Source organism: Corvus hawaiiensis, chromosome 7 (assembly GCF_020740725.1).
Source record: "Corvus hawaiiensis isolate bCorHaw1 chromosome 7, bCorHaw1.pri.cur, whole genome shotgun sequence".
NCBI classification, from domain to species: domain Eukaryota; kingdom Metazoa; phylum Chordata; class Aves; order Passeriformes; family Corvidae; genus Corvus; species Corvus hawaiiensis.
The window spans coordinates 38,499,239-38,526,351 of NC_063219.1; the positions used below are offsets into that span (position 1 = coordinate 38,499,239).

At 45.3% G+C, this 27,113-nt stretch overlaps 2 protein-coding genes across 5 annotated transcripts in view; one reads left to right on the forward strand and one right to left on the reverse strand.

Annotated features, from left to right (window-relative positions):
- ACVR2A (activin A receptor type 2A) overlaps nt 1-14,347 on the forward strand; it is a 50,536-nt gene extending 36,189 nt beyond the window's left edge. Inside the window, exons 5-12 of one of the 2 annotated variants that reach the window (XM_048308691.1) lie at nt 3,524-3,547; nt 7,174-7,317; nt 7,990-8,133; nt 8,836-8,981; nt 9,483-9,597; nt 9,910-10,048; nt 10,304-10,434; nt 10,944-14,347. In XM_048308691.1, the coding sequence (XP_048164648.1) occupies nt 3,524-3,547; nt 7,174-7,317; nt 7,990-8,133; nt 8,836-8,981; nt 9,483-9,597; nt 9,910-10,048; nt 10,304-10,434; nt 10,944-11,138 (1,038 nt within the window). In that variant the 3' untranslated portion in view covers nt 11,139-14,347. The remainder of the gene's footprint in view (nt 1-3,523; nt 3,548-7,173; nt 7,318-7,989; nt 8,134-8,835; nt 8,982-9,482; nt 9,598-9,909; nt 10,049-10,303; nt 10,435-10,943) is intronic. The other variant, XM_048308692.1, reaches the window with a different exon arrangement.
- A 512-nt stretch (nt 14,348-14,859) lies between these two features.
- Nucleotides 14,860-26,913, reverse strand: ORC4 (origin recognition complex subunit 4). Of its 3 annotated transcripts, none has more exons than XM_048308695.1 (14): nt 26,869-26,913; nt 25,411-25,482; nt 24,824-24,900; nt 23,255-23,345; nt 21,850-21,925; nt 21,425-21,510; nt 20,247-20,295; nt 19,599-19,750; nt 18,141-18,314; nt 17,680-17,766; nt 15,999-16,107; nt 15,462-15,557; nt 15,310-15,377; nt 14,860-15,152 (listed from the first exon to the last, which is right to left on the reverse strand). In XM_048308695.1, the coding sequence occupies exons 2-14, from the start codon at nt 25,480-25,482 to the stop codon at nt 14,964-14,966; spliced, it is 1,326 nt and encodes a 441-aa protein (XP_048164652.1). In that variant the 5' UTR covers nt 26,869-26,913; the 3' UTR covers nt 14,860-14,963. The 3 variants fall into 3 exon arrangements, with proteins under 3 accessions (XP_048164652.1, XP_048164651.1, XP_048164650.1); XM_048308694.1 differs by lacking the exon at nt 26,869-26,913 and adding an exon at nt 26,689-26,862; XM_048308693.1 differs by lacking the exon at nt 26,869-26,913 and adding an exon at nt 26,680-26,862.
- Nucleotides 26,914-27,113: the final 200 nt, after the last annotated feature.

Below are 27,113 nucleotides of genomic sequence, written 5' to 3' on the forward strand. Positions count from 1 at the left end.
TACAGCAGGAATAACAGGGATTGCTCCATGTCAGATACAAATAAAGGTTATCTGCTCTTCCTTGGTTTATTCCCAGAAACAATGGGAGTACCAAGCTGCTGCCCTGGTACCAAACTTCCAGTAAAAAAATGAAAGGATGGATGAGGAATAAGCAAAAGATAAAAATGAGGAAATGCTGAAGAATGCGAAATGGTGAAAGAATTAGAAGAAGAGATAAATAAAAAGAATAGAAGTGGTGATAAAAAAATCAGAGAGCAAAAGGGAAAGAAATAATTTGGAATATTTGAAAAGAAAAAAGCAAGAAACAACCTGTAAGAAATGTTTGAACTTGTAACAAGAGATAAAGGACAATTAGTCTTGGCTTGTTTGTGCTGCTCACTGTGCCTCACTGCTGTGTGGGGAACTATCCAGTGAAAGCTGTCAAATTCCATCAAATCTGTCACTATCTGTGTTCTCAAATGAGTTATTAACAAATCCATGTTTGCTGAATACATCTGTGTGTATGGAAAACACTTAAGAACTGTTCTGTCTCCTTATTTCTATTTGATTTAGCAAACATAAATTCATCAGCTGATAAAAGTTATCAAAAGAATTGGGTTGGTATTTTAAATATTTGAGTGTGTGCAGTGTTCTGCAGAAGGAGTTGCTGTGACCTGGTTCACTGTCGCTGGGGGACCCTGGCAATGGAACCCTGTGGTCTGGAATGAGGTGTAATCCAGGTTTCTCCCCAGACATTCCCCATAAAACTGGAGTGTGGATGGCAGGGAGCTGCTCCCTTCTTCCTGACATCCCTTGGGCTGGGGCCAGAGCTGTCAGTGCAGATTCCAAGGGGCTGTTCCCACCCTGGCAGCTGATGGGTGCCACTGTCACCCTTCACACGGAGCTGCCACCGGCCCCACTCGGGCTTTGGCAGCTCCCCCCGTGTCCCACCCCACCGAGCAGGGAATCTTTAACCTCTTGTACTTCCCTGGGCGCCCAGCTTGGCAAGATTTTACTGCATCACAGTTGCTTTTTTGCTTTGGGTTGGTTTTGAAATGAGAATTGTGTTGAGAGGCTTGAGAAAAGGCTTTGCAGATTCACTTCTGGTCTTCATGACTTAATTTGGGGATTTCTTCTGAAATGGTTGAATTTTCTGGGGTCAAAGATGCCTCAGGGTTTTAATCACTGAGCACAGGAATTCCTAAATCTACCTGGTGCACTTGAAATTTCTGGGATAATCTTTCTACACTGAGAAAATCCCAGTTTCCTGCTGAAGTATGAAGGAATTAGATCAATTGCTCAGATTTTGCCCATTTTAGCCTTCCAAAAGCCAGATTTTTTTTTTCTTGTTGTTGTTACATTTCAACACTGGAAAAGTGCAAGGGAGAGGTGTTTTTAGAAGGATTGAATCCAAACCTGGGAAGATTAATGGCTACTTGAAAAATACAGGGAGAAGCCAGGTGCTTATAGGGAAGTGGGAAAAGAGATTGGAAAGTTATTGCAAATCAGGAGTCCTGAATGTGCACTGGGTGAGGAGCTTGAAACTGGGGGTCCTTTTTTTTTCCTAATAGAATCCTTGGGCTGGTACAAGTTCAAATCTGTAACAGAGGGAAGAATTTGTGTGAAAATACCAAAAAGCAGCTTTTACAGTTCAGAGTATGGCTGTGGGTAGCCCAGATATTGGGGAAAACCCGCAGTGCTTAGGGGTTTTGTTGGTCTAATTGGTTACAAATATTGTAATAAACCCATTAGAGTTGGTTTTCGGGCAGCATAAACAGCAGTGAGTGGGTTTATGTACCTTTGTGGGGGTGATAGGGGTTTCCAGGGGGGTTGACTGCTCCCAGTTTTTGTTTATCAGAGTTAATTCCTGACATGAATCTCAGATTTGCATTTCTTTTGTAGCCCGATACCCTTAAACCAGTGCCCTTTGGATTTCTGCTGGGAGCCTGAGGTGATGCTCTGTGGGCTGAAGGGGAGGACATTGGTTTGTAATCCAGAGGTGTTAATGAGCATAAATACATCTTTTTAAAATTTCCATGTGTGTGGAATTTATCAGTGTTTGGGGGAAGCTGATCCCTCGAGGGAGGAGTGAGAGGTTTCGGAGAGGACTTGTTTCTCAGAGCTTCATTTTTGCAGTTTCTCATTATGGTCAGAGCACAAAGGTTGAATTCATACATATTTCTGCTTCTTGCTGAGGAATTTCCATAATTCTCAGGAGCTGGAGAACTTTAATAATGAATAGGCCTGGAAAAAAGGACTTGCAGCCTCTTGGGGTGGATTTTTCTCCGCTCCGGAGCTGCGCTGGCCAGCGGTGGAGGAGATCCTGGTGGATCCCAGTGCTCCAAGCTCTGGTACAGGATTTATGACTCCATTCTCCAAGGAATCCTCCAGCCCCTCTGGCATTAATTATTTGGAGAAAGGGAAGTGTGTGCTTGGAACTCTTCAGGCACAGGGAGAGGCTTGGGTTGGCCCTGTGCTCCAGAGCATCCTGAGGGTGTGAAGGCAGAGGGGGAGAAAGGGATCGCAGCTGGAGACAGGGGCTTGAATTCCCTGCTCTTCCCACATCCAGCCCATCCAGGTATAAAGGACAGAGGACATGGCTCAGGTGAGTCACAGAATCCTGGAATGTTTGGGTTCGACTGGAACTTAAAGCCCATCCAGTGCCACTCCTGCCATGGGCAGGGACACCTCCCACTGTCCCAGGGTGCTTCAAGCCCCGTCCAGCCTGGCCTTGGACACTTCCAAGGATCCAGGAGCAGCCACAGCTGCTCTGGGAGTGCCAGGTCCTCCCAGTCCAAAGTGCAGGAGGAGGAACGGAGGCATCTCTGTGTCTCTGCTGGGGTGACACCGAGGTTGTTCAACAAAAGCGATGAAAGCAGCACAAACAAGGGGGTCATGGAAATCCTGGGACATGGGTTTAGCCTGGATTTTGTTCCACGGTCTGTAAACTTCCTGGGATTGTTTGAAGGAATTTTTAATATTGTGATTGATCTCACTCTGCTGGGTGCAGTGTGTTCGAGTTCCCCCTCTATTTACAGATTTATCGATCAGGTTCAGTGATGGAGCCCAAACCCATGGTGCCGTTCGTTGATGAAGTTTGATTCCAACTGGGCCATTGGAAGTTTCCCGTTCCCGGCCAGCGCCAGGGAGGGGAATTTCACCGGTGCGGCGCTGCCCCCTCGCGGGCAGCGGGGAGCACTGCAGGGAATGAGTTTGCGTCCCGGGGGTTTGGAATTTCATGTTTGGAAGTTCCATACAGCTCTATACACCTGCAGTGGACATTTCTTGATGTAATTATAAAATAATTCAGTTAATTGCCTATGTAATAATCCTGTTTTCCCCATTTTTCTTGGCTGACAATGCTGGATTTCTTTGATTGTTGTTTTAAATGTTGTTACTGGTACGAGAAAGTTTTGCTGTCCCCGTGAATATTTCTGTCACTAACTCACAAATAATTGACTTTGTCTCCTCTAAGCTGTTTTTGCATCCCATTCCTGGTGTAAATAGTAATTTCTCTTGCCTGTGTTTTTTCCCTCTCTGCAAGCACGCCTTTCATATAATGATTGAGGTAAGAGGATGTTTGTTCCTGGCTCTGGGGCTTTCTGGGGATGTGGGAGACGTTGTTTGGTCAGAATTGTGATTTCTCAGTATTTTGGATGAGCCATTTGTCAACATGTGTGGTTTAAAAATGCAGCTTTAGCCTGGGGTTCATGGATCTCCTAAAATTCCCTGGAGCTCTCGCGGCTGGTGGGGGGGTCAGTACCTGCAATCTGGGATTGATCCTGGAACACAGGGACATGGCCAGGGGGATCCATGGCCCCAGCACAGAGCTTTCCCTGGAAGCCAAGGGCACATCCCACCCGCCTGTGCCCTGTCTTTGGGTCTCCATTCCCATCTCCCACCTGGAAACACCCACTGGAGCTGTGTGGTCTCCACCTGCTGATCCTGGCATTTTGTGTGGTGCAGAAACTCACAAAAATGGATCATCTGGAGAAAAATGAACGTACTCCTTCACTGCTCTTCATCTTTCCCACTGATCCGGTGTTATTTTTATTTGTATTAAACTCCAAATCCCCGGGACCCCTTAATTCAAAAACTGGGGCATTCCTGCTCAGCTTTTCAATGGAATATTGAAAACATCAAGATTTGAGGTGTAATAGAAATGCTCAATTTCTGTCATCGTTAAAGTTCTCTAATTAATACCTGAAATACCTTGGAAACACATTTTAGAAGAAAATCAAATGGTTTAAATGTCTTAAAATTTGAATATTTTCCTGACTGTGCCTCTGTAAAGAGTTTCCAGAGTTCCTTGGATCTCTATTCCATGTTTGACACCCTTATCCCAGTCAGGGATGCTGGGTCCTGCCTCCAAGGAGCTGCTTTTAATGGATTTGAGTTCCACATTTGTTGAGTTTCTCTCTGATCTCAAGACCCATTTTTGAGGACCTTTGAGGAACCCCATTCCTGGAAGTGACCCTTCCTTAAGGAATATTTTCCCTGTGTGACTCAGTCTGAGGGAAGGAGCAGGAACAGGGAATTGGGCCCTGGATTTTTTGACAGCTGGAAATCTGGGAGCCCAGTTTATCCTCCTGCCATCCCTGCTGGCATTCTGGCCTCAGCGCCACAGAGATCAGCCCCAAGGCCACACGGGAATAACGGGGCCTCTGGAACGTTAAACATTTTTCCTTGGAGCAGAGCGAGTTGGAAATATTGTCAGGGAATGCATCCATGTAAAAATAGTCCCTGGAGCTGCAGAGTCTGGAGTTAGATTTTAAGCAAGGTGTTCAGAAAAAATCAGGGGGGAAAAAAAGGAGAACTTTTCTTTCTAGTTGTGTTAACAGCAGGAATTCTGCTTCCCACTTGGAATTGGGATTTGTTTGGGTTGGGCTGTGGGCGGGTGGCGCTGTCTCAGCAACAACGGAAATTTTGGCTCCCAGAAATGTCTTCCCAGGAAAGGGAAAGGTGCAGGAACTGCAGCAGGGGCTGTGGCAGGTGCTGGGAAGGTGGTGTGGAGAGCCAGGGATTTCTTGGAAATAGGGAATTTGGTGTATGGGAAGGGTTGTGGTCTACTGGGGAATTAGGAAGCACCAGGTTTCACTGTCACTTTCACTTCCAGCTCCTGGCAGAGATGCTGGAACTTGGAGGTTTTGATTTTCCTGATGGTTGGGGAAGAATTCAGGCACCAGGTGCTTCCAAATCCCAGCAGTTTCTTGGGAGGAGAGTGTGGGAAGGAAGGGGAATCCAAGCCACTGGAGCAAAGGGGGATTTGGGGTTATTTCCTACAAATTTCTCTGGTTTAGACAAGGCGGGAGGTTCTGAACTTGAACAGTTCATTAAATCAGGGTTGGCTTTGGGGGATAAAATGGAGCATCTCGTTCCCACTTCCTCTTCTAACAACGACAAACTGCATTTACAAATGTTTGTTTAGTACAGTTCATATTTTACAAATTGAGGGCACTGCTTTCCCTGGTGCCTGGAATATTCCAAGAGGGCTCTGGCAGGGAATGAAAGGCACCAAGGGAGGGAAATCTTCACTCTCAAACTTCATTTTCTGTGCCGCAAATGTTGATGTCACAACTTCAAGCGCCTGTCGCTGTCACATTGACAAAAGGATTTCCTCCTTTTTTGGGGACAGTGTTGCAGTGTGTTTCTAATTTGAATTTCAAATGTTATTTATATTCTTTTTCTAGTTATTAATTTATGCAATGAGGTTACTCTGCTCTGACTCTTCCTCTGAAACTTGTTCTTTTTAATTTATTTGTAGTTGTGTAAGAAAGCAGAGAGTGGATGTTTATTCCTGCACTGAAACTACTCAGGACTTGTGTTCTCAGCACTTGTCTCCATTCTCCCCCTATTAAGGGTTCTTAACCCCACAGTTTGTCACAAAATGTGTCTTTAACCTGCCCAGGATTTTATGGTTTTGATGGAAGTGCTCAAGTATTTAACTCTTTATTGAGTGCTCTCCTCTCTCTTGTTGAAGCAACTCCTCTGGTGGTTTTCATTCTCTTGAAAACAGCTTTACAGGGGCTCTGTGGGGAAAACAGAGGAGCCAAGGAGGTGTTTTGGAGGCTTTTTGAAAACTTTGGGGTTGGTCGTTGGGGTTTTTATACAGGGATGAGCTGATCCCACCTGGAGGGAAAGGGCCAGCCCAGAAGGAAGCAGAGCTTTGGCAATAAAATCGAGAATCTGCTCCTTGTGTTCAGATGATGTGATACCGCAGCTACAGGGTGTGCAATAAACTGTCCCCTCCCCTTTCCCAGGAAGGGAAATGGTCCCAGGCTGTAGTGTGGGGATATGGAAATGGGATATGGATACAGAGCCCTGGGGAAGCTCCGTCTCACCTCCAGTTGTACCAATCCTGCAGGACAGGACAAGATCACCTCTGCAGTGTAGCTCCAGCTCCCCTCTGGGTCCAGCCAGGTGCTGGGATCTCAGGAACACGCTGGCAAAGTGGGGAGCAGTGGGAGTGGGGCAGGAGGGGCTGATCCCCACATGTGGATCTGCAGGGTTCAAAGGTCCCACACATCAGATAAACACAGAAAACCTTAATTGCATCCAAGGAGCTCAGTGCAATTCCAGCTCTTAACAAATGTAACAAGTAAAGCTTGATTATCTTTGTTCCTTAATTGCTGCTGTGCTTCCCCACCTGGTTATAATATTCCTTAATTTCTGCTGTGCTTTCCCACCTGGTTACAATATTCCTTAATTTCTGCTATGCTTTCTTCCCACCTGATTCCATTATTCCTTAATTTCTGCTGTGCTTTCCCACCTGGTCACATTATTCCTTAATTTCTGCTGTTTTCCCACCTGATTAGACTATTCCTTAATTTCTGCTGTGCTTTCCCACCTGAGTATATTCTTCTTTAATTTCTGCTGTGCTTTCCCAGCTGATCACGTCATTCCTTGGTTCCTGCTGTGCTGTCCCACCCGGTTTTCCGGGTGTATCCCATCCCTGTGGAGCTGCTCCCTCTGGCACATTCCTCCTGAGCATGTTTCACAATCCCATTTCCCGTCCCTGCGGAGAAGGGCTCGGCTTTGTGCCTGGATGTTTGGGGAATTGCTGCAGTGGGGTTTGGCTGGGTGATTCCAGGATCTCCCCATTTTACAATCCTTTATCTGTAGTGCTGTCAGGGATGACATGAATTAATGCCGTTAACAACAGCAGCATTAATTAATGGTCTCACCTGATTGCAGGATCCTGGGCCTCCCCCACCATCTCCGTTGATGGGTCTGAAGCCGCTGCAGCTCCTGGAGATCAAAGCCAGGGGGAGATTCGGGTGTGTGTGGAAAGCTCAGCTGCTCAATGAATACGTTGCAGTCAAAATATTCCCCATCCAGGTGAGCAGAACTCTTGGGGTCCTGGGTTGTTCCTCGCATTAAAGCAGCTTTTCTTGGCCCAGTAATTCTGTAAATCCAAATGGAAACGTCCTTGAGGTGTAAAAGATGCAGGAAGAGTTTTGGTGATTTAAAAGAAGTATTTTACTGCAGTAAACACATTATTGAAGCATAAACCCTGTGAAGTGTGTGTTTCTAGTCATAAAATCATTCAGCATCCGTAGTTTTAAGCAGCTCTCACCCACTTCTTGACCAGTTAATAATCAAATTAAATTGTACTTAGAAGGAATGTCCTGAAATGCAAACCCTAAAGAGATTGTTCCAATTAAACCTGCCTCAATTAAGTGCCATAACACTTATTGCCCAGCAAGTGCCCTCGGAAAGCCGTGGCTTGGATTAAATGGATTGAAGAATTTTGAGAACACAGAGTGATGCTGAATGGTGATGCTGGGATGGGTTTTACATTCATTAAAGCACCCCCTGCCACTCGAGGTGCAGGAATGTGCTGGTGTTTCCTGATGGTGATTAAACACTGCAGGCTCTTGTTCTTGCAGCAGAAATTCCCTGTATTTTTTGATAGACCTTTTCCAAATGCTGGGAGCAAACTCCCCTCAGGGCCAGCCCCTGGTATCCCGTTCCTGGTGGGTAACTGGGGTTGTGCTGCTGTGTTTGCAGGACAAGCAGTCGTGGCAGAACGAGTATGAGATCTACAGCCTGCCCGGGATGAAGCACGACAACATCCTGCAGTTCATCGGCGCCGAGAAGCGCGGCTCCAGCATTGACGTCGACCTGTGGCTCATCACCGCCTTCCACGAGAAGGTGGGGCTGCCCCTCCATGGGCTCGGGGCTCTCCTGAGTGAGGCAGGAGGAGAACAGCCCTAGAAGAGTGTCACAGATGTGGAGTTGAGGCAGATAAGGAAGAAAATTGAAAGTATTTTGCACTTAGCTGCTCGCTTTTCACTGGGTGTGAGTTTGGTTCAGTTCATTTTCAGACAGCTGAGGAAGCTGTCGTCAGGTTTTACTGATAGAGGAGTTGTTTAGGAAACAATCAAAAATTAATTCTACCTTTTTTTGGCTTTTTAGAATATGTCTTTTTGAATATCCCCCATCTAAACCTGCCTGAAATAAATAACCTCCCATCTTGCAGAGATTGGAGGAGGTTATTTTTGGTCCACTCTTGTTGGTTGATTGGAATGAAAAATAAAAATGAAGTGATACAGATTAATTCTATTGTGACAGCAACAGGAAGAAACACAAATATGATTAATTAAGAATATGTGCAGTTTTATGTTGAATAATTTTGATCTCTTTAGATTTGTTCAGTGTGTATTTCACTCTGAAACTGGGGTGTTGAATGATTTCATCTCTGTTTATTCAGAGTGTGTTTCACTCTGAAACTGCTGTTGGTCCATGAGGAAGGACAGTCAGAGGTCCTACAGATGTTCCCCCCAGCTCAGCAGGAATTGCAGCTTCTCCCTGGATGAGTGACACTGAGCTGGGTGTGTGACTGTTTTGCTGCAGGGGTCCCTGACGGATTTCCTGAAGGCCAACGTGGTGTCGTGGAACGAGCTGTGCCACATCGCCCAGACCATGGCCCGTGGCCTGGCCTACCTGCACGAGGACATCCCGGGGCTCAAGGACGGCCACAAGCCGGCCATCTCCCACAGGTACCGCCCTGGGAATGGCAGCTGCCCGGGAAATGGGGACACATGGGAATCCTGCATGCAGCCCATCACCTTCCGTTCCTGCAGGAATTCCGTGTCTCCATGTTAGGAGCCAGCACAATGCATATTTCCAAGGGTTTTGTTTCCTGCTCTTTAAACAAGATGCACTCACTGCACACTTAGATTAAAACATTTTCATTCCATCTCTGTATCCCACTTGCATCATCCATATCCGTATCTCCATATATCCATCATACATCTGTGTTTATTTTAAAAACAAGCAGAAAATTACAGTTCCAACTGCTGTCTCATTTATTCCCATAAGGATAAAGGTCTGCAAGGTTTTATTATTGTTATTTTGTTGTTTAACTTATCTACTTCTTTATCCTGTTTCTGCCTTTCATACCATAATGTTCCTTGTTTTATGCTATGCCTTTTTCCTTAGTTTTATCTGTATTCCATGTTCTAGATCTCTAATTTGTGTTTTTTTCTTGAACTTGAAAGGGACATTAAAAGCAAGAATGTGCTGCTGAAAAACAACCTCACAGCTTGTATTGCTGATTTCGGTCTAGCTTTAAAGTTTGAGGCTGGAAAGTCTGCAGGAGACACCCATGGACAGGTAAGTCCTGGTTTATTTCCAGGAATGATCCAGCTGTTACATGGACGTGAATGGGAATTCCACCTCAGGCTCATTGCATAGCTTCTTCCCCCTTTTATCCTGACTGGAAGATTTGGACGAGAACTTTTGTCATATTTTATTAATTATTTAATTACTGTTCAGAAACTGAGGGATGAAACTTCCTAAGGCAGGAATAACCATGGCTTTGTTTAATCTGGGACAAAGCATGGATTTCGTTTGGCAGCAGCCGGGCTGGTGCCCGTGCTGGGGCTGATTCTGGGTACAAATTGTGGTGTTCTGCTGCCCTTGCAGGTGGGCACCCGCAGGTACATGGCTCCGGAGGTGCTCGAAGGTGCTATCAACTTCCAAAGGGACGCGTTCCTGAGGATAGACATGTACGCCATGGGATTGGTCCTCTGGGAATTGGCCTCGCGCTGCACGGCCGCCGACGGTGAGCAACGGCCTTGGCTGGGGAATGCTCAGGGTCAGCACTGTGGGTCCCTGGAGTGTCCAAGGCCAGCTTGGGCAGGGCTTGGAGCAGCCTGGGATAGTGGGAGGCATCCTTGCCCATGGCAAGAGTGGAACTGGGTGAAATCCCTTCCAGCCCAAACCACTCTGGGATTCTGATTATGGCCAAATTCCCAACATTCCAATCTTCTCTTTCCCTTTTCCAAGTCAGTGGTTGAACTCATGTTTCCTTCTGCAGGCCCCGTGGACGAGTACATGCTGCCTTTTGAGGAGGAGATTGGCCAGCACCCGTCCCTGGAGGACATGCAGGAAGTTGTGGTGCACAAAAAGAAGAGGCCTGTCCTAAGGGAGTGTTGGCAGAAACATTGTGTAAGTGTGACCCAACCCACTGCTGCAAGGATTTGAATCCCACATTCTGTCCATGCCGTGCTGTGTCCATCACACTGGGGTTTGGGAGGGATTTAGTAATTCCAGTAGGAGTTAAATGGGCTGTAAATGTTCCTCATCTTAAACTGCTCTTTCTTCAGTAGTAGAAAGTGAGTGGTTTTTTCAGCTTTTTGGTGGGAGATCCTGGAGTTACTTTTCATTGAAGTGCCAATTGATGGCTGAGGGATTCACCTCTTTAGAACACTGTGAAGCTCCAGCTGCACAGAAAGATTTGCCCTGTGTTGTTGAAGAGTTGTTGGTTCAATAGTGCAGAACAAAGCAGAGCTGAGGCCCCACAGGACGCTCCAGGTTCACACCCAACCCAGCCCCGTGTCCTGTGGGATCCAAGGGTTCCCATTTGCCAGGTGTCCCTTAAAACACCATTTTTTATCTGGGGCCCCCCTCTGTACCTGTGGGTGTGTGACGGTTTTCCCTGGCCTGGTTTTCCGCAGGGAATGGCGATGCTGTGCGAGACCATCGAGGAGTGCTGGGATCACGACGCCGAGGCCCGGCTGTCCGCGGGCTGCGTGGAGGAGAGGATCATCCAGATGCAAAAACTCACTAACATTATAACAACAGAGGACATTGTGACTGTGGTCACAATGGTGACAAACGTTGACTTTCCTCCCAAAGAATCCAGTCTATGATAGTTGCACTGGTCATGGAAGTGACCACAGGACTCTTCACTGGAGCTGCTACAGCGCACGGACTGCTGGCGTCACTGCTGTTCTGGGTGGGAAGAACGGATGGTAAGTCTCTCTGGAACATCACCAAGAGGTGTTTATCCTTTGTTTTCCCCCTCCTCCTCCTTCCCAACGTGGATCCATGAGACTTTCTGCATTCCCTGCTTACACCTGAAGGACGTGACTGAGAACCCCTCACGTGCTGATAAGGAACTTACAATGAAGAATCCGGACCTGAATGGGCTAATGAGCGTTTTAAACACTGACATCCGATTTCTTAATCCCTGTCAGAAGAGACTAATTCCTTTAAATGAACTACTGTTATTTTTTTTAAATCAAAAACATTTCATTTCAGATTTAAAAACAACAAAAAAAAAAGGGTAACTTGTTTTTATTGCATTCGTTGTTGTTTATAAAATGACTATTGTAATGCGACTACGACACAGCTTGTGAATGTTCCGTGTGCTGCTGTTCCGTGTACAGAAACAAGAGTAATCAATGGGATAGAGCAAAGAGGCTTCCAAGTATTACTTAACCTCCCTCAACCAGGTATACCTCAGTTCCACCTCACTAAATTATGACTGACAACACTAATTGGAATAATAAACCGCTCCGTGTTTTGTAAATGATGTATTCCCAATTCCCTGTGTTATTTAAGAAGGGGAAAGCTTCATGCCCCCAGGAAGTGGCCATTCCTAGAGCCGTGTTTTTAGCCTTTTCTTGTACTCGCTTGTTGTGTATAAAAAAGAAAAAGTGCTGTTTATTGAAAGAAAATTTTCCTTCCTCTTTTAGTTGAAAGCTTTTCCCTCTGTTTCCCAGAGTATCTCATCCATTTATTTAACTGAATACTATTTAGGTTTGCTGTGTCTGAGGAATATTTGAAACCTTAAGCATGACTTTTTTTTTTTTTTTTTAATTTTTTTTTTAAATTTTCTCTGAGCTGTGACACTGGAAAGCTCTGAATTCTTGTTGTTTTTTTGAAAAAGAGTCTTTTTCCTATTTATGTTTGTGCCGAGGTCGCCGCGTGTTCCCTGTCCCGCCAGGCAGTGGGGGCTGTGTCACTGTTTCAGGATCACCTCAGGAAGCTCAGTTCCCCCAACTCCTCACCCTCTGCTTGGAGATTTGCAACTTCCCTCCACTCAAAGCTTGGTGCCATCGGAGGGGAGTGCAGCTCACTCCCTGTGAGCCACAGGTTGAGCCTGGAGTCACACACAAAGTTCTAGCCACAGATTCCAGATCCTAAATGTTACAAATTTCAGGGATAACCTAGTTCTGCTCACAATATGCAATGACCATTCCGAGGTAACGAAAGGAATATCAGTGTCCAGAGCACAGACTCACAAAAAACAAGGAAAAACATGAAAATGGCTTCACAACTCCAAGACTGGGGTTCAGGATGTCGAGCCTTATGCTGGAATTACAGTGACTGGTAGCTGGGTGCCAAAGTGCTTCTCCCAAATCCTGTGTCTCACTACACTGATTGGATCCTTCAGGCCAAATTCCAAGGAAAATAAATGTTGTAAGCCCCTGGAGCACAGAGGCGGCAGCGGCCTGTGGTGTGCTGTGTGTCCTTGTCTCCATGTGTCCACATGCAGTGTCTCTGCAAAGCAGCAGGCGGGAGCTCGCTGAAGGCTGGCTGGAACCTGCATCTGTGAACTTCATCCCTGGGAACAGTGGCATGTGGTGGATAAAGCAGAGCCAGGCCGGCTCTGGGCAGGGAGGGAGGAAGGGCTGATGTTCCACCCAGGGCTGTGGCACTGCTGGTCACGGCTGTGCCTGAGGATCCTGCTGCAAGGGGCTGTTGGAAAGGGGAAGAAATCCAGTTTGTGGGGTCCTCTTGGCCAGACACTTCCCTTTGGCTTCCATTTTTGCTCCACTTTTAATTCAACTCCACACAGCAGGACAGGACCGGAGCTGTGGAATTCTGAACCAATCCCAACCCAGTCCTTCTCCTCAGACACCTTAGGGCTTTTAACCCTTCCCTGGCAAAAATAGAGCCAAGGGATGGTTTCATTCTGTGCTGTTGGAAATCTGATGCCAAAACTGAAGCTGTATCCAAGTCCCTCCTGTGTGTGACCCTTCCCACGGAGCTGCCACGGGCTCAGGGCTGGCTCCTACCTTTGGGATATCCCTGCTCAGTTCCTGTTCCACTCCCAGCTTCCTGGGATTTACCAGCATCATGTAGCGTCACTGAGAAAAGGCTGCTCCTTCCCAATGCGTTTTAAGCGGTCAGAATGGTCTCCCCGAGCTGCTCTGCTCCAGCTGTGCCCCCAGGGCCTTGGGAATGAATTCTTGTTTCACTTCAGAGCATTCAGGGAGTTGAGCTGCTGGAGCAGCAAGGGCAGGATCCAGGGAACATGGTGCTAGGGATGATTTTGGCATTGTTCTGGCAGTGCCCATTGGCCCTTCCTGTCCTGAGCTCCTGAGGGGCAGCAGCTGTGAGCTCCCAGCCCAAGGATGGCCCTGGACTGGTGTGTGAGCCCCTGCCTGGCCTCACCAGGTGTGATTTTTATGTGTGAGAGGGTGAGAAGTTCCTGTCCCGCATCCTCAGAGCTGCTGGAGGGGTTGAGCCAGTGCTGCCACTCCTGGGGTATTCCCAACCTGCCCCATGAACATGGAAATCACCCAGAACCCACAGGGGTGTAGTTCTCCAGTCTCCAGTGTAATCAGTGCTGAGACCTGTCCCGCTCCCATCAGCATCGACACAATCAGTCAGGGCACCCCCTCTCCTCTTTTCCAGCTTTTTTAACCTTTTTAAAGACATTTCTGTTTATCAGGAACACTTGGTACAAAACACCGGAAGCTGCAATACACATCCCTGGGCAAAACGACTCCAGTAGCATCCTTGATGGAACATCTGTTACCTCAGATACTCAACCAGCAGGACTGCTTTGCTTTCTCCCTCAGTTTTGGTTTTTTTTCAGTCCATCTCCTCTTTGTTACCTCTCGAGTTTGGTGAGCGATTACTTTAACTTTCCTCTTTGTATTTGTCAGTGTTTTGGGCACAGGTTGTTGTACTACTGTCAAAAGGCACTTGCTGCTTTTCTGCAAGTGCCAAAAAACCAACCAACCCCCCCTCGCCCTCAATAAAGTGATTGTTAAATATTGTACAAATACAAATGTATACTCTGCCCTCTTCCCCAGCGGGAAAATAAAAAATGTGACTACTCTGACTTGCAAATGCTTCTTTGGAAACTTACTTTAAACACATGGGGCCGTTCCTAGAGCAGTTCTTGAGCCAAACTCTCAAGTTTTGTTACAAAAAAGCGGGTATGGAAAGATGTTACCTTGTACTTGGCACAAAATAGCTCTTGCAGCTGAAGCCTGTTGGGATTAAACATTTAATGAAGTAAATTCAGTTGTGATCAAAGATTTAATTGAGTAAATTTTCCATGTCAAGTCAGATTTGAGAAGGAAAAGTGCAGTGTGAGCTTTGACCTGATGGGGCTGTGCTGCAGAAGGGAGGCAGCAGGGCAGCGTGGCCTGAGCCACGATCCAGAGCACTCAGCCACAGGGAGAAACTCCAGAGCCTGGATTTCTCCAAGTGGGAACTGTGTGTGAGGGAAGGAGCTGGCACAGAGCTGAGCTAAAGCACCTGGGGGTGTGATGAGGCACATTTCTGGCTGCTGGAAGGGAACAGCAGCACAGTTCTCCTTAGACAATCCCAAATGGATCAGCAAAGAAAGCTGCTTCCAAAAATTTATTGTTCTGAGCACCTTCCTGTGGGTGAACATTCCCTCTTCTGGAGCTCACAGCATTCCAGAAGTTGTGATGGAGCAGGGGCAGGACTCAGAGCCAGCTGAGGGAGGAGGCTGCCCACTGCTTCACGTCTGTGGGGCAGTTGGGGTACACCTGCAGGGCATCCATGATCTGGCTGCTGTCCAGCAGCAGCTTCATCAGGAGATATTCCCGCTGCGCCCGCACTGACGGCCGCTCCAGGGGCTTCACCAGCTCCAGCTGCAGTAAGTGTTCAAAGGCCTAAAAACAGGAAAAGAGGGAGTGGAAGGGAAGGGCATTCCTGCCCCAAAACATCGCTCCCTTCTAGGGCTGCGTTTGACCACCCCAATCTGTGCTCTGGAAAATAAAACCTAAATACTTTACAATTAAAAAAAAAAAAAATGCATTTCAGGCTCACCTTCATGACAACTGGCTTCTCAAAGTTGTACATAGAATGTGCCTTCCTCTGGATGAACTTCTGGAATTCTGTGTCAGTCGGAGGAAAAGAAAAGGGGCAGTTAGGAGGAAGTGAGTGGTGTAGGGTTTGTGAAGCTCAGGCATTGCTCTCACCATTGTAAACCATCTGGAAGTTGAATGGTTCTCCATCATAGACATCATTCAGGTGTTTCATGGCTATGATGAGGCAGATTTCCAGGACAGACAAACCTGGAGGGAAAGACGAGAATCCCAAGTACTTCCCTTGAGCACATCAGAAACACAGGCAGTTCACCCACTGTTTATTCCTCTATTTGTATATGCTCTGGGCCTCACCCATTGGTGTTCTGTATCTTTATTATGTAAAGAAATTCCAGAATTGGAGAGGCTTGATACGAGAACATTTGTTTGCCTTGTATTTGAAGCAGAAATGATCAGCAATGGGCTGTTCCCACCAAAAAGCAAGACCTGTAAGTAGCTGAGCTGGCACTGTTGTATCCACAGCCATGTGTGAGCTCAGAGCTGACTCCATGGGCACAGGCAATCCCTGTGCAGCTCATCCCCATGGGGAACACTCCCTACACAGCATCTCTTACACCAGGAGAATTCCAGGGAGGGACTTGACACTTCCTTTGCATCTAGGAACAATTTTGGGGAGAAGCTGAGCTTTACCATGGACAATGTTTGCCTTGGAGTCGGTCCTGTGCTGCCTGCTGGCCTCCTGCAGGTCTGCAGGTGTGAGCAGGGGGTGGTGCACAGTCACGGCACTGACAGCCAGCATCTGCAACAGAGCAGGACACAGTGCTCACTCCATTCCCAACCACCACACAATTCCTGCTTGGAATGCACAGGAACACAATTCCCCCAGAGTCACCTGCTGGAAACATTCATGGATAAACCCTCCACACACAGTAGGTTCATACTGAAAACCTTGCAAATAGCTGGCACTTCAATGGCATTTAGCCAGGAAGGTTTTCCAGGCTTAAAACTTCAAAGCCTCCTGATTCCAGGAGATAAATCCTCATGAACCTGTTCATATCCATGTCCATGGATCAGCACCTCAGAGGCTGCTGTAGGAATGACTTACAGCTCGTTTGCACCTGCTTTTGTACCCAGGGACACCTCCCACTGTCCCAGGCTGCTCCAAGCACCATCCAACCTGGCCTTGGGCACTGCCAGGGATCCAGGGGCAGCCCCAGCTGCTCTGGGCACCCTGTGCCAGGGCCTGCGCACCCTCACAGAATTCCTTCCCAATATCCCATCCATCGCTGCCCTCTGGCACTGGGAAGCCATTCCCTGGGTCCTGTCCCTCCAGCCCTTGTCCCCAGTCCCTCTCCAGCTCTCCTGGAGCCCCTTTAAGCCTTCTCCTCTCCACAGTTTGTCCCGGAACGCCTCACCCATCCCTGCCAGAATCTGTATTACACGCTTTTTGTGGAAAGATGACTTCTTCCAAAGGAAAAATTCAGCACATGCTGTGGAAAACAATGGGAAGGTTGAGCCTCAGCTCTGACCTGCTCTCAGGGAGGCTGTTAGCTGCCATCAGCTCCTTTCCTGGCCTCCACTGCAGCCACAGGAACAGATTTCAGTGCCCTGCACTAGGAATAATCTGCAATCTTGTAACCAGAGCAGCACCAAGCAGAGGGCTCTGCACTTTGGAACTTCTCTGCTCTGGTTCTCAGGGTGGCTCTGAACACTGCTGGACAGAGCTGTCTGCCCTGGAGGCCAGCACAGCCCACCCAGAGCAGGTTACAGCTCTGGGGGCTGGCACAACAGCCCAGGGGCAGGTACAGTCAGGGGGCTTTTCACACCCACACAAGCACAGGGGTATTTTAGGATGGTTAAACAAGTGTAATCCTCTGTAAAAGTGTCAGTGTATTTATATGAGCTGTGTTCAAAAACAGGATTCAGGAAGGCAGGGTAAAATCTAAAAAAGACCAAGAGGGCTGCAGCTCCCGTGTCAACTTAAGAGTAGAAAAAGTAGGTTTCAATATGGGCAGATTTCAGGATTCAATAGAAACCAGAAAGAATCTCAGAAAGGAAAAAACAGTTTCAAAGTGTTTCACCTACAGTTTTGTTTTATAGATAGAAAGGCTTGGAGAAAGATAAATAGCATGAGCTCAGCCCCATCTGAATTGAACAGTCCATCCTCACAGGGTAACCACTTCAGAAACTGGAGCTCCCCACACTCACTAACACAGCACAGGGTGATAAAGCCAGCAAGGAACCAGCACTGGCAAAAGCTCAGTAAAATGATGTTTCGGGCAAAGCTCAGCTAAATGGCCTGAAAAGCACAAGAGCTGTTCATTAATTACTGCAAACCAAGGAGGTGTTTCATAAATACCCCAATACACACCAGGAGCAAATGCAGCGAGCGCAGGTCTTTGGTGTGGTGGAAAAGGTTCTGCAGCACGTCCTGCACTGTTTTATCCTCTGAGAGATGCTACAAGAAACAATAAAGTGATATTTTAACCATCTCATACTCACTTTCAATCATTTCATACTCACCTGGAAAAATGACAGTTTAATAATTTTTTTAAAGAGCTCAGCTTACACTTGACAATACAATTTTCATGTCTAACCTCAACTTGCTGGTCTTTCCTGTGACAATTTCACCTCCAGACTTCAATAAGCAAAGACTCTCTATCATAATTTAATTTATTCCATATCACACTCAGACAGTGAAAGGAAATGCCAATCTTAGGTAAAAGCTTCCCACTTTTACTGGTAAAGGATATGTGTATAAAGTAAACCAGCTTTACACTGCTTTCACTTTAGAATTTTTAACTAAAATTAGGTATAAGATGCTTTAATTACCTGAACATTATTATTCCATTTTTGTGCAAAAGACTCATCAGGAAATTCAGCAGGAAGAGAAAGCTGTTTCTGAAATATCTTAATATATTGTTTAAAATCAAAGGAATTCGTCAAATATATCTGTCTGTGAGAGAACCTTGACTTCACTCTTTTCTCCAAGAGCTCCAGGATATCCTTGATGGAAAAAAAAAAAAAAAAAAAAGGAAAAACAGTAATTAAAAAAGTAGATGAATTTGGTGTTTTCTTTACTACAGACAAATCACTGAAGTAAAGTGTGCTGAAAAAAGAAAGAATTATTAAATTCTCAGGCTTAAAATGTTGTAACATAAGTTAAATGTTCTAACAAGCCCTTTGCTGATTATTTTAATTGATGTGCCTTGCAATGCTAGCAACCATCCCAGCCCACGTGATGCACCACATCACACAGGATCATTTGTTGCTAGGAAACCCAGCAAAATTTCTCCATAGATTATGGAAATATTTCAGCTACTTAAGCCTGAATCAAACCTTGCAGCCTATCAGGGCTCTGGACAAGTTGTTGTGTGGTCACACCGGAGCTGACAGGCCACGTGCTTTTTGTCAGCCTGAGAGAACACAACTTAAAAATCCCAAAAAATACTTAAGAACTAAAAAAAACCCTCAGAAACAACAGCTGTCAGCTCTGGAAACACTTCCTTAATTACACTCAAAAGGGGATAAAGGGTTCTAAATAATGGTTGAGGAGCTCAGACTCAGGACAGTGATGATGCAAAAGAAAAGACTGTAATTTATTAAATCAACAATTAACTTTTCTATTGCCAGAAACTTGCCCTGCTGGGTATCACCTAATCCCAGTCAAACCCAGATTCAGGCTTTGATAAGAGATTTTAATTATTCTTCTTCCTGTTATAAACCAATTAACTTCAGCACCAACAGTTTATTGTGAAAACAGTATCAGTTTTATTGAGTTTCCATGGTGTTCCACAGGAATTATTTCACCGTGCACACAGCCTGCCCACAATTCAGTACCATGACAGGGTAAAATCATAGGAAACTGAACAGGGATCCTAAACCCATTTTAGAGCAAAAGTGCCCTACTGAAGTGGTTACTTAAAAAAAAGCCTTTGTCCTCAGAACAGAGATTTAAACACAGTGTAACTCTGTCCTTGCCAACTGCTGAGCAAGAAATTCAGGAGCTCCTCCAAAGAGAGAACAACAGTCTAGTATGGAATGTTTGTCCTTAGAAATGTTGGGTTTGCTCCTTTAGCAGTAAAGCTGAAAGCTCTGAGCACTCTAAGTTTGCTCTCAGCACAAGTTATTATTTTTTTACATCCCCCTTCCCAATTCAAAAGTTAGAAAAATAGAGAATTGAGAACAGCTCTTAGGAAATTAAGTATGGTTCTAAGAGAGGAGAAGACATTCCCACTAAGACAAGTCACTTTAAAACAGCTAAAAACATGAGGAAATGCCATTTCTTACCTGCCTACAGGTGAGCCCAATAACTGTCACTGGGGTCTGTGCAGACTGGGAGATGTCAAAGAGGTTGTAGAGCAGGGTCTGATTCTTGTGGTGGACAAACAAATCAAATTCATCCAGTACAAACAAGATTGGGCAGCTGCTGGTTCGGTTTCCTGAGAGAAATTTGGAGAGTTAGCAGGGCAGCTCCAGGATTAGACTTCCATTGCTACAGCTTTCATTAATTATGGGGTTAAAAATTCACAGATTTTCCTTTAGCTTTTTACTAAGCCCTCCTTTCCCAAAACTAGAAACAGCAAAAAGAAAAATAACACTGAAAAACTGGGAAGGTTTTGTAGCGTTCTGCCAAGCAGCATTTCTGGCAACAAGGAACACAGACTTCTCTGGCCAATTTTTTTAAAAACCAGTATTTTTAAGAGCATCAGTCTGGTAAGAGAATCTGTCCTTCACAGCGGACATCACATGCAAGCCTTTACAGCATCAGTTACATCAGGTGTGTATTTGTTCAGTATTGACTACTTTTTGTATTATTTTGTAATCATGACACATTCTTGGGCTAAGTTTCTTCATTCCACCTGTAAAGTAGAAGAAAAAACTCCACTTTTCAGTCAAGTGACCCAGAGTTTCAGAACAGGGGTTTTTAGTGTTTACCTTTCCTCAAAGCTTCAAGGAGGAAGGCAAGGTTTTCAGCAAAACTGCCCTAGACAGAGAATAAATAAATTTCAGAATAGATTTGCAGTGTCATTCTCAGAATTGTTTAACTACAGCAAATGCAGACATGCAATGAAGGCCATCTCCTTCCAAAACCATGCTTTCAAAAATGTACAATGTTACTTCATGCTGTATAATCACAAACTCCTCAGAACAAGATGGATAACTCTACATTCATCCACTTTTTTCCAGTCTGAAATCCCCAAACTGCATCAGGCAGGCAAAAATTAGTGATCAGGAGAATGCCTGCAATAAGCTAAATTCACAAGCAGGCTCTATATTTCCTTAAATAACTGTTGCATCCTCATTTTCCAGCTACACACATGGAAAAAGTGCCACCTAACATGTTCCACTGAGAAGGAGCAGGATTCAGGGTTTAATTAGCAACTTTATTAAACAGATGGAAGCATCAATCACTCCTGACAGAAAACACTGATTGGCTGTGACCAGCCTGCTCCAGTTACACAAACTCTCCCACTCTGCAGCACTCCGGGTGTGAGATGAGAAATAATTAACTGAAGACCACAAGCCCTATCAAAGGGAGCAGAAAAGCAAGTTTACCCCTTGAACGTGAGTTACAGAAAATGAGGGAAATTTATTCTCAAGCACTTTGGTCACTCTCTTTACGACTGTCTTCAGTACTAATGTAAATCAGTTTATCTGTGGCAAAAGGGCAATAGCAGCAAATATTTTAACAGAAATTCCATGGAAAATGAGAGCTCTAGGAAGCCTGGATAGACTTCCTAGAACCAAAAAAGGTTGGAAATATAGTAAAGGTCCTGCTTTTTGGTTGGTTAACTTGCTAATTCTTTGTTTTGAAATGTTAAAAACATTTCCAAATTCCCCACCCCTCTGAACAAAGTTTCTTTGGAATACTTAAGTTTGTTTTATTTAGGGACTTTTTGAGAGACTTCCCTTTTTTCCTCCTTCAGTAAGGCACAAGGTGATGTATTTTTAAAAAATAATGAGGATGCATTAATATTGCTCAACCAGCAGAGGTAACCTCAGCACTTGTGCAGAACTGCTGGCAGCCACAGCCCATTCATTCCCAACAAGCTCCATCCCACAACGCCAGGTTCCCAGGAAAGGGTTTTAAAGGGGTAAGTGAAGTTACTCACAAAAACTTTGTCCCCAACCACATTTTCCAGTTGCAGCTGCCTGGTGATCTCCTTCAGGGCCACTTTATCATTTGTCTGCAGAAGTCCTGAAAGAAAAGGATTTTTCATGAAGAACTAGCAGTTCATTCCCACTAGAGACTTAACCAGCAGCTTCTCTCTCTTTCCAGCCTTACAAAGCTTTGCCTTTCTAAAAATTAGACTGGACAGGAGTTTTCTGTTACCTCATAAGTTACTTAATTCTGTCACTAAGAGCACAGAAGTTCCCTCCATACAAAGAAATACAAAGAGAGGCATTTTGGAGCTCACAGACAAACACATCCATAATTTAGGCTGGGCCAAACTGCTGAAACCAAAGCTGTTACTCAGTACACACGAAATACAGAACTGAATAGAACAGAACACTGGATCAATGATGGTTTACTTGCCATTCAGATGGACTTCCAGGAGGTTCTCTGTAACTTGTTCCATTTCCCTGAGATCTTTTAAGACATGATTTAATAACTAGGAAAGAAAAAATACAGAATTTTTTGAGAAGATTAACATTTTAACAGCAAGGAAAGTGTAATTACAGACATTACAGGACAGGAAACAGTGTGTGAGGTTTCTTTAGGTAATATGTTTGAGTAAATTCCAGAGTAAAATACTAAAATGACAACTTTGCATTCACCAGCATGACTGTGACAATTACATTTGTTCATTCTGCTGAACTGGGAAGGAAAGAAAAATAACTCTGGTATTTCAGTCCCTCATTTTTTAGGGTAATATCTGGGGCTTTTGCCTTAATCAAAAAGCTTTATGAATTTGAGATGTGAGAGGATTTTGCTCTTGAGCTGGTGCCATATTCAGCTTCATGGCTTCTTTGGATGCTGTAGAAAGAAACTCTTTGCATTAAATCTTAAAAGAAACTCTGCTTATTCTTTCCTTCTGGAAGACAAAATTAAACTGCACATGATCAATCAACTGCTGCTTATAAAATTTAGGGGTCCCAAATTTACAGTCCATCAAGAACTTCGTACTGCAAAAGTCATAAGGAACTTGTATTAAAATATCTGTAAGTAGTGGAAATGTTAAATATAAAAAATTAAAAAGCTACTATTTGCTTTGGCTTCCTCAGATGAGGATTTGTAGCTCCCACCTATGTGAATGTATAAATACATAAGTATACACACACATGATTTTCTTGACTCCAACATCTTTCACTTGATGTATAATAAGGAAATAATTCATTTTGCAGATGTGATTTGCTAACTTATATTCTGGCTTAAAAGACAACAAATTTTCATCACATCATTTAATGTAAACATTAAAGACTTGAGTGTTTGAATAATGTTGAAGAATTAAACACTTAAGTTAGAGGTCATCCCTTCATGCATCTCAGCTAAGGGGAATTCCCTTAAAACACAAACCTACACTTATAAACCATAACCACCAAACAATGTTCTGTAGGGAACAATATTCCTTCAGGATTAAGATACCTGACCATTCCCTGCATACACACAGCTATGGAGAAACCTACCCCTTAGACTGCTCCTTTTAGAGATTTGGATGCCTTTTCATCATTTTGACAGTGAGGGCCCAATAACAGGTTAATGAAAGAGTAATCAGAACATGGCTTTAATTGCAAAGACAAGTGTTAGGAACAGATTTCTCCATGCTGTTCCTGAACAGAATTAGCCCACACAAAGTCCTAGAATGTTTTGAATTCACATGCAAACCATTAGCAATGCTCGCTGTAAAACCAGGCAGACATGAACATGTAGCTGCAAAAGCTCCCAGGACTGCAGTGAGGTTCTGTTGCACCCCAGACAAAGTTCCAAGAGCTGTTCCTACCGCAGTTTTCCCAGATCCCCGGGGTCCAATAATGAGGGCGGAATTACTCTCTCCGTGCACCGTGGTTCTTCTCAGCAGCTCCAGCAAATGTCTGTTGAAAACAGAAATAGGCTGAAAACCTCAAAGCTGTCAACATTCCCCAAAACCAGGGAAAATTCAAAAAATAAAACTTGATCCACTTTGGCTTGCTCTGAGAGCCAACACTCACTCAAGGCATGCAAAATGTAATACAATAAAGTACAAAGGGCTCAGTGATCAGAGCTCTTAAAATATTTTAAAATATTAAAACATGCAGAAGTTGAGAGTATCACTAATTCATAAAGTTCTGCAATTCACTGCCATGAAAAGACAGACTTCAATAATTATTTCTTTCTTTAAAAAATAGATTGCTTTCTGTGCTACCACTATACCTCACCAGCTCTAAATTACCTGCAGATAGACTCACTCACCTCAAACCACATTTAAAGTGCTTACAGCAACTACTGACACCTCCAGTTCCCAAATGCTCACGCATCATTAATGTGCTTTTTGGAATATGGAACACTGGCATCATGCAATTGCTTCTGAAGGAGTGAGTGACTACAGAACAGCTGTAGCCAACACATGTGGGTTTGTTCCCTATTTGAGAGCCAGCTCCAGCCAAGAGCCCTGGTACATCTTGGGAAGGAAAAAATCAGAGCTGGGGAGTTCATTGTATTTCCCCTCCAGGATAATTCACTACCAGTGGCACATTAAGCAGAACACAGTCTGTAAACTGCTTTTCAGAATTCCAGTATAAATAGGGGAGGCTTGTTTTGTAAAACGGACATAATAGAAAGACATTTTCTCACAACAGCAATAAAAGGCCTATGTGTGCTCTGCATGCCTAGTGCACTGCTTTAATAAATGGTTTTGTCCCTTCGTAATGAAAACTTGTGCTCACATCAGGCAATTCCACTCATCAAAAAACTGATTGTTTGAAACAAGTTCTTTAAATACATCTTTGTTACTTGCAGAATTTGACCTGCGTCTGTAAAAGGACCAGGACTGGGACAGCGTTACTGTCCCAAGAAGTCCCTTCTTCCTAACTCTAACCTCCACATCTGGATGGCTCCAGAAGTAGGTTTGCTTTAAATATGGATCTCTACTTCAAAAAAAACCAGGATGTTGGCACAGAAGGTTTAAGATTTACTTCTAACAAAGTTTACCAACAAACAGGAGACAAGCTGAAGTAAAAATAAATCTCACAGCAAGAGAATTTAACTTCTTGCTTGGCCAGGCCATTATACAAGGTCTTACAACATGCACTGAAAGTATCTTTCAGTCTCAAAAAGAAAAGTCCTTCATGAATTAGAGATGCAAAACAAGGACAAGAAATCCAAAACTCAGAGCCTGACAAAACCAGCAGGGAACAGTTGTATAAAAACTCTTAAAATCTGAGGCAAGTAATTTTTAGAAGCACTGGGCTGCAAGTCATTTAAACCTGTATAATTTAGAAAAACAGAGAAACAGAAAATTCTGATTTCACCGGATTATTTTACACCTGTAGTTAAATTAGAAATCACTGAATCCTAGAGCCTGCTCACTCACCTGTACTGCTGTTCCATCCCAAACAGCTTTCCAGCTGCACAGTGGTGACAGAATCTTTCACGAAAGATTGTTTGCACCTATGGATGTAACACAGGACAGGAAAAATGTAGGGGGCTTCAAACACCAGAATTTGCCAATAATTTAACTACAGCAATAAAATAGTAGTAAATTAGGCACTTTTGTGGTGTTACAAATATTCTGTAATACGTAAATCTTTACTGTCATCAATGATACAGAGGTCTTGAAAATGAGAATAAAGTTGCAGGAGGCAGAATATTGTATAAATATTATATAAAGGAGGAAAAGCAATTAGAGGAGATTAAAATATAAGAAATCACTGACCCAGTTTAACCAGCAACTTTGGGGAAACAGGAGAATAAAGGTTTTAAAAAAACCAAATTAACTAAAAACTGATTTGGCAGCTGCTGTCCAGCTCCTAAAAAAGTCACCTGGGTTCTGATTCACCCTACAAACTGGAAGACAAAAACCTAAATAGATCAAACCAGATTTATGCAAATCTGTTGCCATAAACAGTTACAAAAGTTCCATAACTTGAAAAGAAAGTAATCAATAAAGACATTACTGACCTGGGAAATGCACTCAGCACTTTCTGCACTACTCTCCTTCAACTTACGCTTGCTCATTGCGGAAGGTTTCATCTTTAAAGGAGAGAAGATAAACGTTTTATTCAATAACATTGCTTTCCAAACAATCCTAGCCAGAAACTAGATGTTGGTCATTCTTAAGGACTGTAATGAACATCTGTTCTTAACTAATAAAGATGCATCAGTCTACCTGCCTAGTAAAAAAGAGCCAAAACACTGAAAGCATCTTAAATTTATTTCTGATTACATTAAACCCATGTTTTCACACATCTCCTAAACAGCACTGGCTTTAGGATGCTTTAGAAAGTTTAAAATAATGTCTTTATATTTCTGCAGCTGGAACAAGCTACAAGCACACAGGAACACATTAAGACACAACAATTAGGTTTTTCCATGAATAACTGGCCATCCTTGTTTATAATGTGCAGTTTATAACAATAACCACAGCATCTCTCTGGATAAGCTGGCTCTGAAGGGGACTTGAAGGGGTCCTAAGGGGATTGGGGGTTCTCTGAAAAGATGTGAGTAGATCCAGAGAGGGTTTGGGGGGAACTTGAAGGGATTGGGGGGCCTTGAGGGGAATCATGATGGGATTGAGAAGCTTGAACACGTTCTGAGGGGGATTCAAGAGGGCCTGAGGGAGGCTCTGAGGGGGATGTGGGCAGGAATTGCAGGTCTTGAGGGGGACTTGGGGGTGGTCCCGACCAGACGGGAAAGGTTTGGGGGTGGTCCTGAGGGACTGAAGGGGAATTTATGAGAGCTAGGAGGGTCTGTGAATGCTCTGATAAGGAATGCTCTGATAATAAGGAAGGGGGGGGGGGTTCATGAGGGGGTTGGGGAAGGGCTGTGGGAATGGGGAGGGTGGGGGTCTGAGTGGGTTGATTTTTCGTGGCTGGGAGAGCCTGCGACCACCCTGACGAGGGAGGCCCCAAAGAGCTTGGGAGGGTCCATGAGGGGCTGGGGGTACGCTGAGGGCGGGTTTTGGGAGGACCTTGAGCGGGCCCATGAGGAAATAGCGGGGCTCTAAACGGCTGGGAGGCTGCTGTCCGCCTCACCTATCCGGCCTCCCGCCTCCCCTCACGACGTTTTCCCGCCTCTTCTCTCTCACCCGAGGGCGGCCACCGCCGCTCGCGTGCTCCCCTCAGCCCTCGCTTCACCCCCGCAGAGCAGCGGCGAACCCCCGAGAGCACCCGAGAGCCCTCCCCGGCAGCCATTCATCCCCTCAGAAACCGAACCCCCAGCGCCCGTTACCCTCCTCACAGGCTGCGTCCGCGGCTCCCTGAGAGATGCCAGAGCCCGAGCAGACGAAGGGCGGGCGGGAGGATGCATCCTCCGCTGCTCGGCAGCTCCCGCCCGGCGGAGGCGGCGGACTGAGCTTCCCCCGCCCCCCTCACCTGCCCGCTCTGCCCTCACGGCGCTTTCCCGCCTCTCCTCCCTCACCTGAGGGCGGGACCCGCCGCACGCGCGCTCCCATCGGCCCCGCGCGCACCGCCCCCGCACGTCACCGCGCACTCCCCCTCCCTTCCCGTCCTTTCCCCTCCCCTCCTCGCCTCTCCTCGCTCCCGTCACTTCCTCCCTGTCCATTTCCCCCCCTCTTCCTCCCCCTCATCCACTTCCTTCCTCCCTCTCCCGGATCCGTTTCCGGGAGCGGCGCGCGCGGCGCTGTGGGAAGTCGTCGTCCCCCC

Coding starts and splice junctions, on each gene's coding strand:
- ORC4 (XM_048308693.1), bottom strand. CDS start 26,757: ATGCATCCTCCCGCCCGCCCTTCGTCTGCTCGGGCTCTGGCATCTCTC. Junction 24,901..25,410: donor GTGCTGAGTGCATTTCCCAG/GTCAGTAATGTC, acceptor TTACATCCATAG/GTGCAAACAATCTTTCGTGA. Junction 21,926..23,254: donor GGGGATCTGGGAAAACTGCG/GTAGGAACAGCT, acceptor TTTCTTTCCTAG/TTATTAAATCATGTCTTAAA.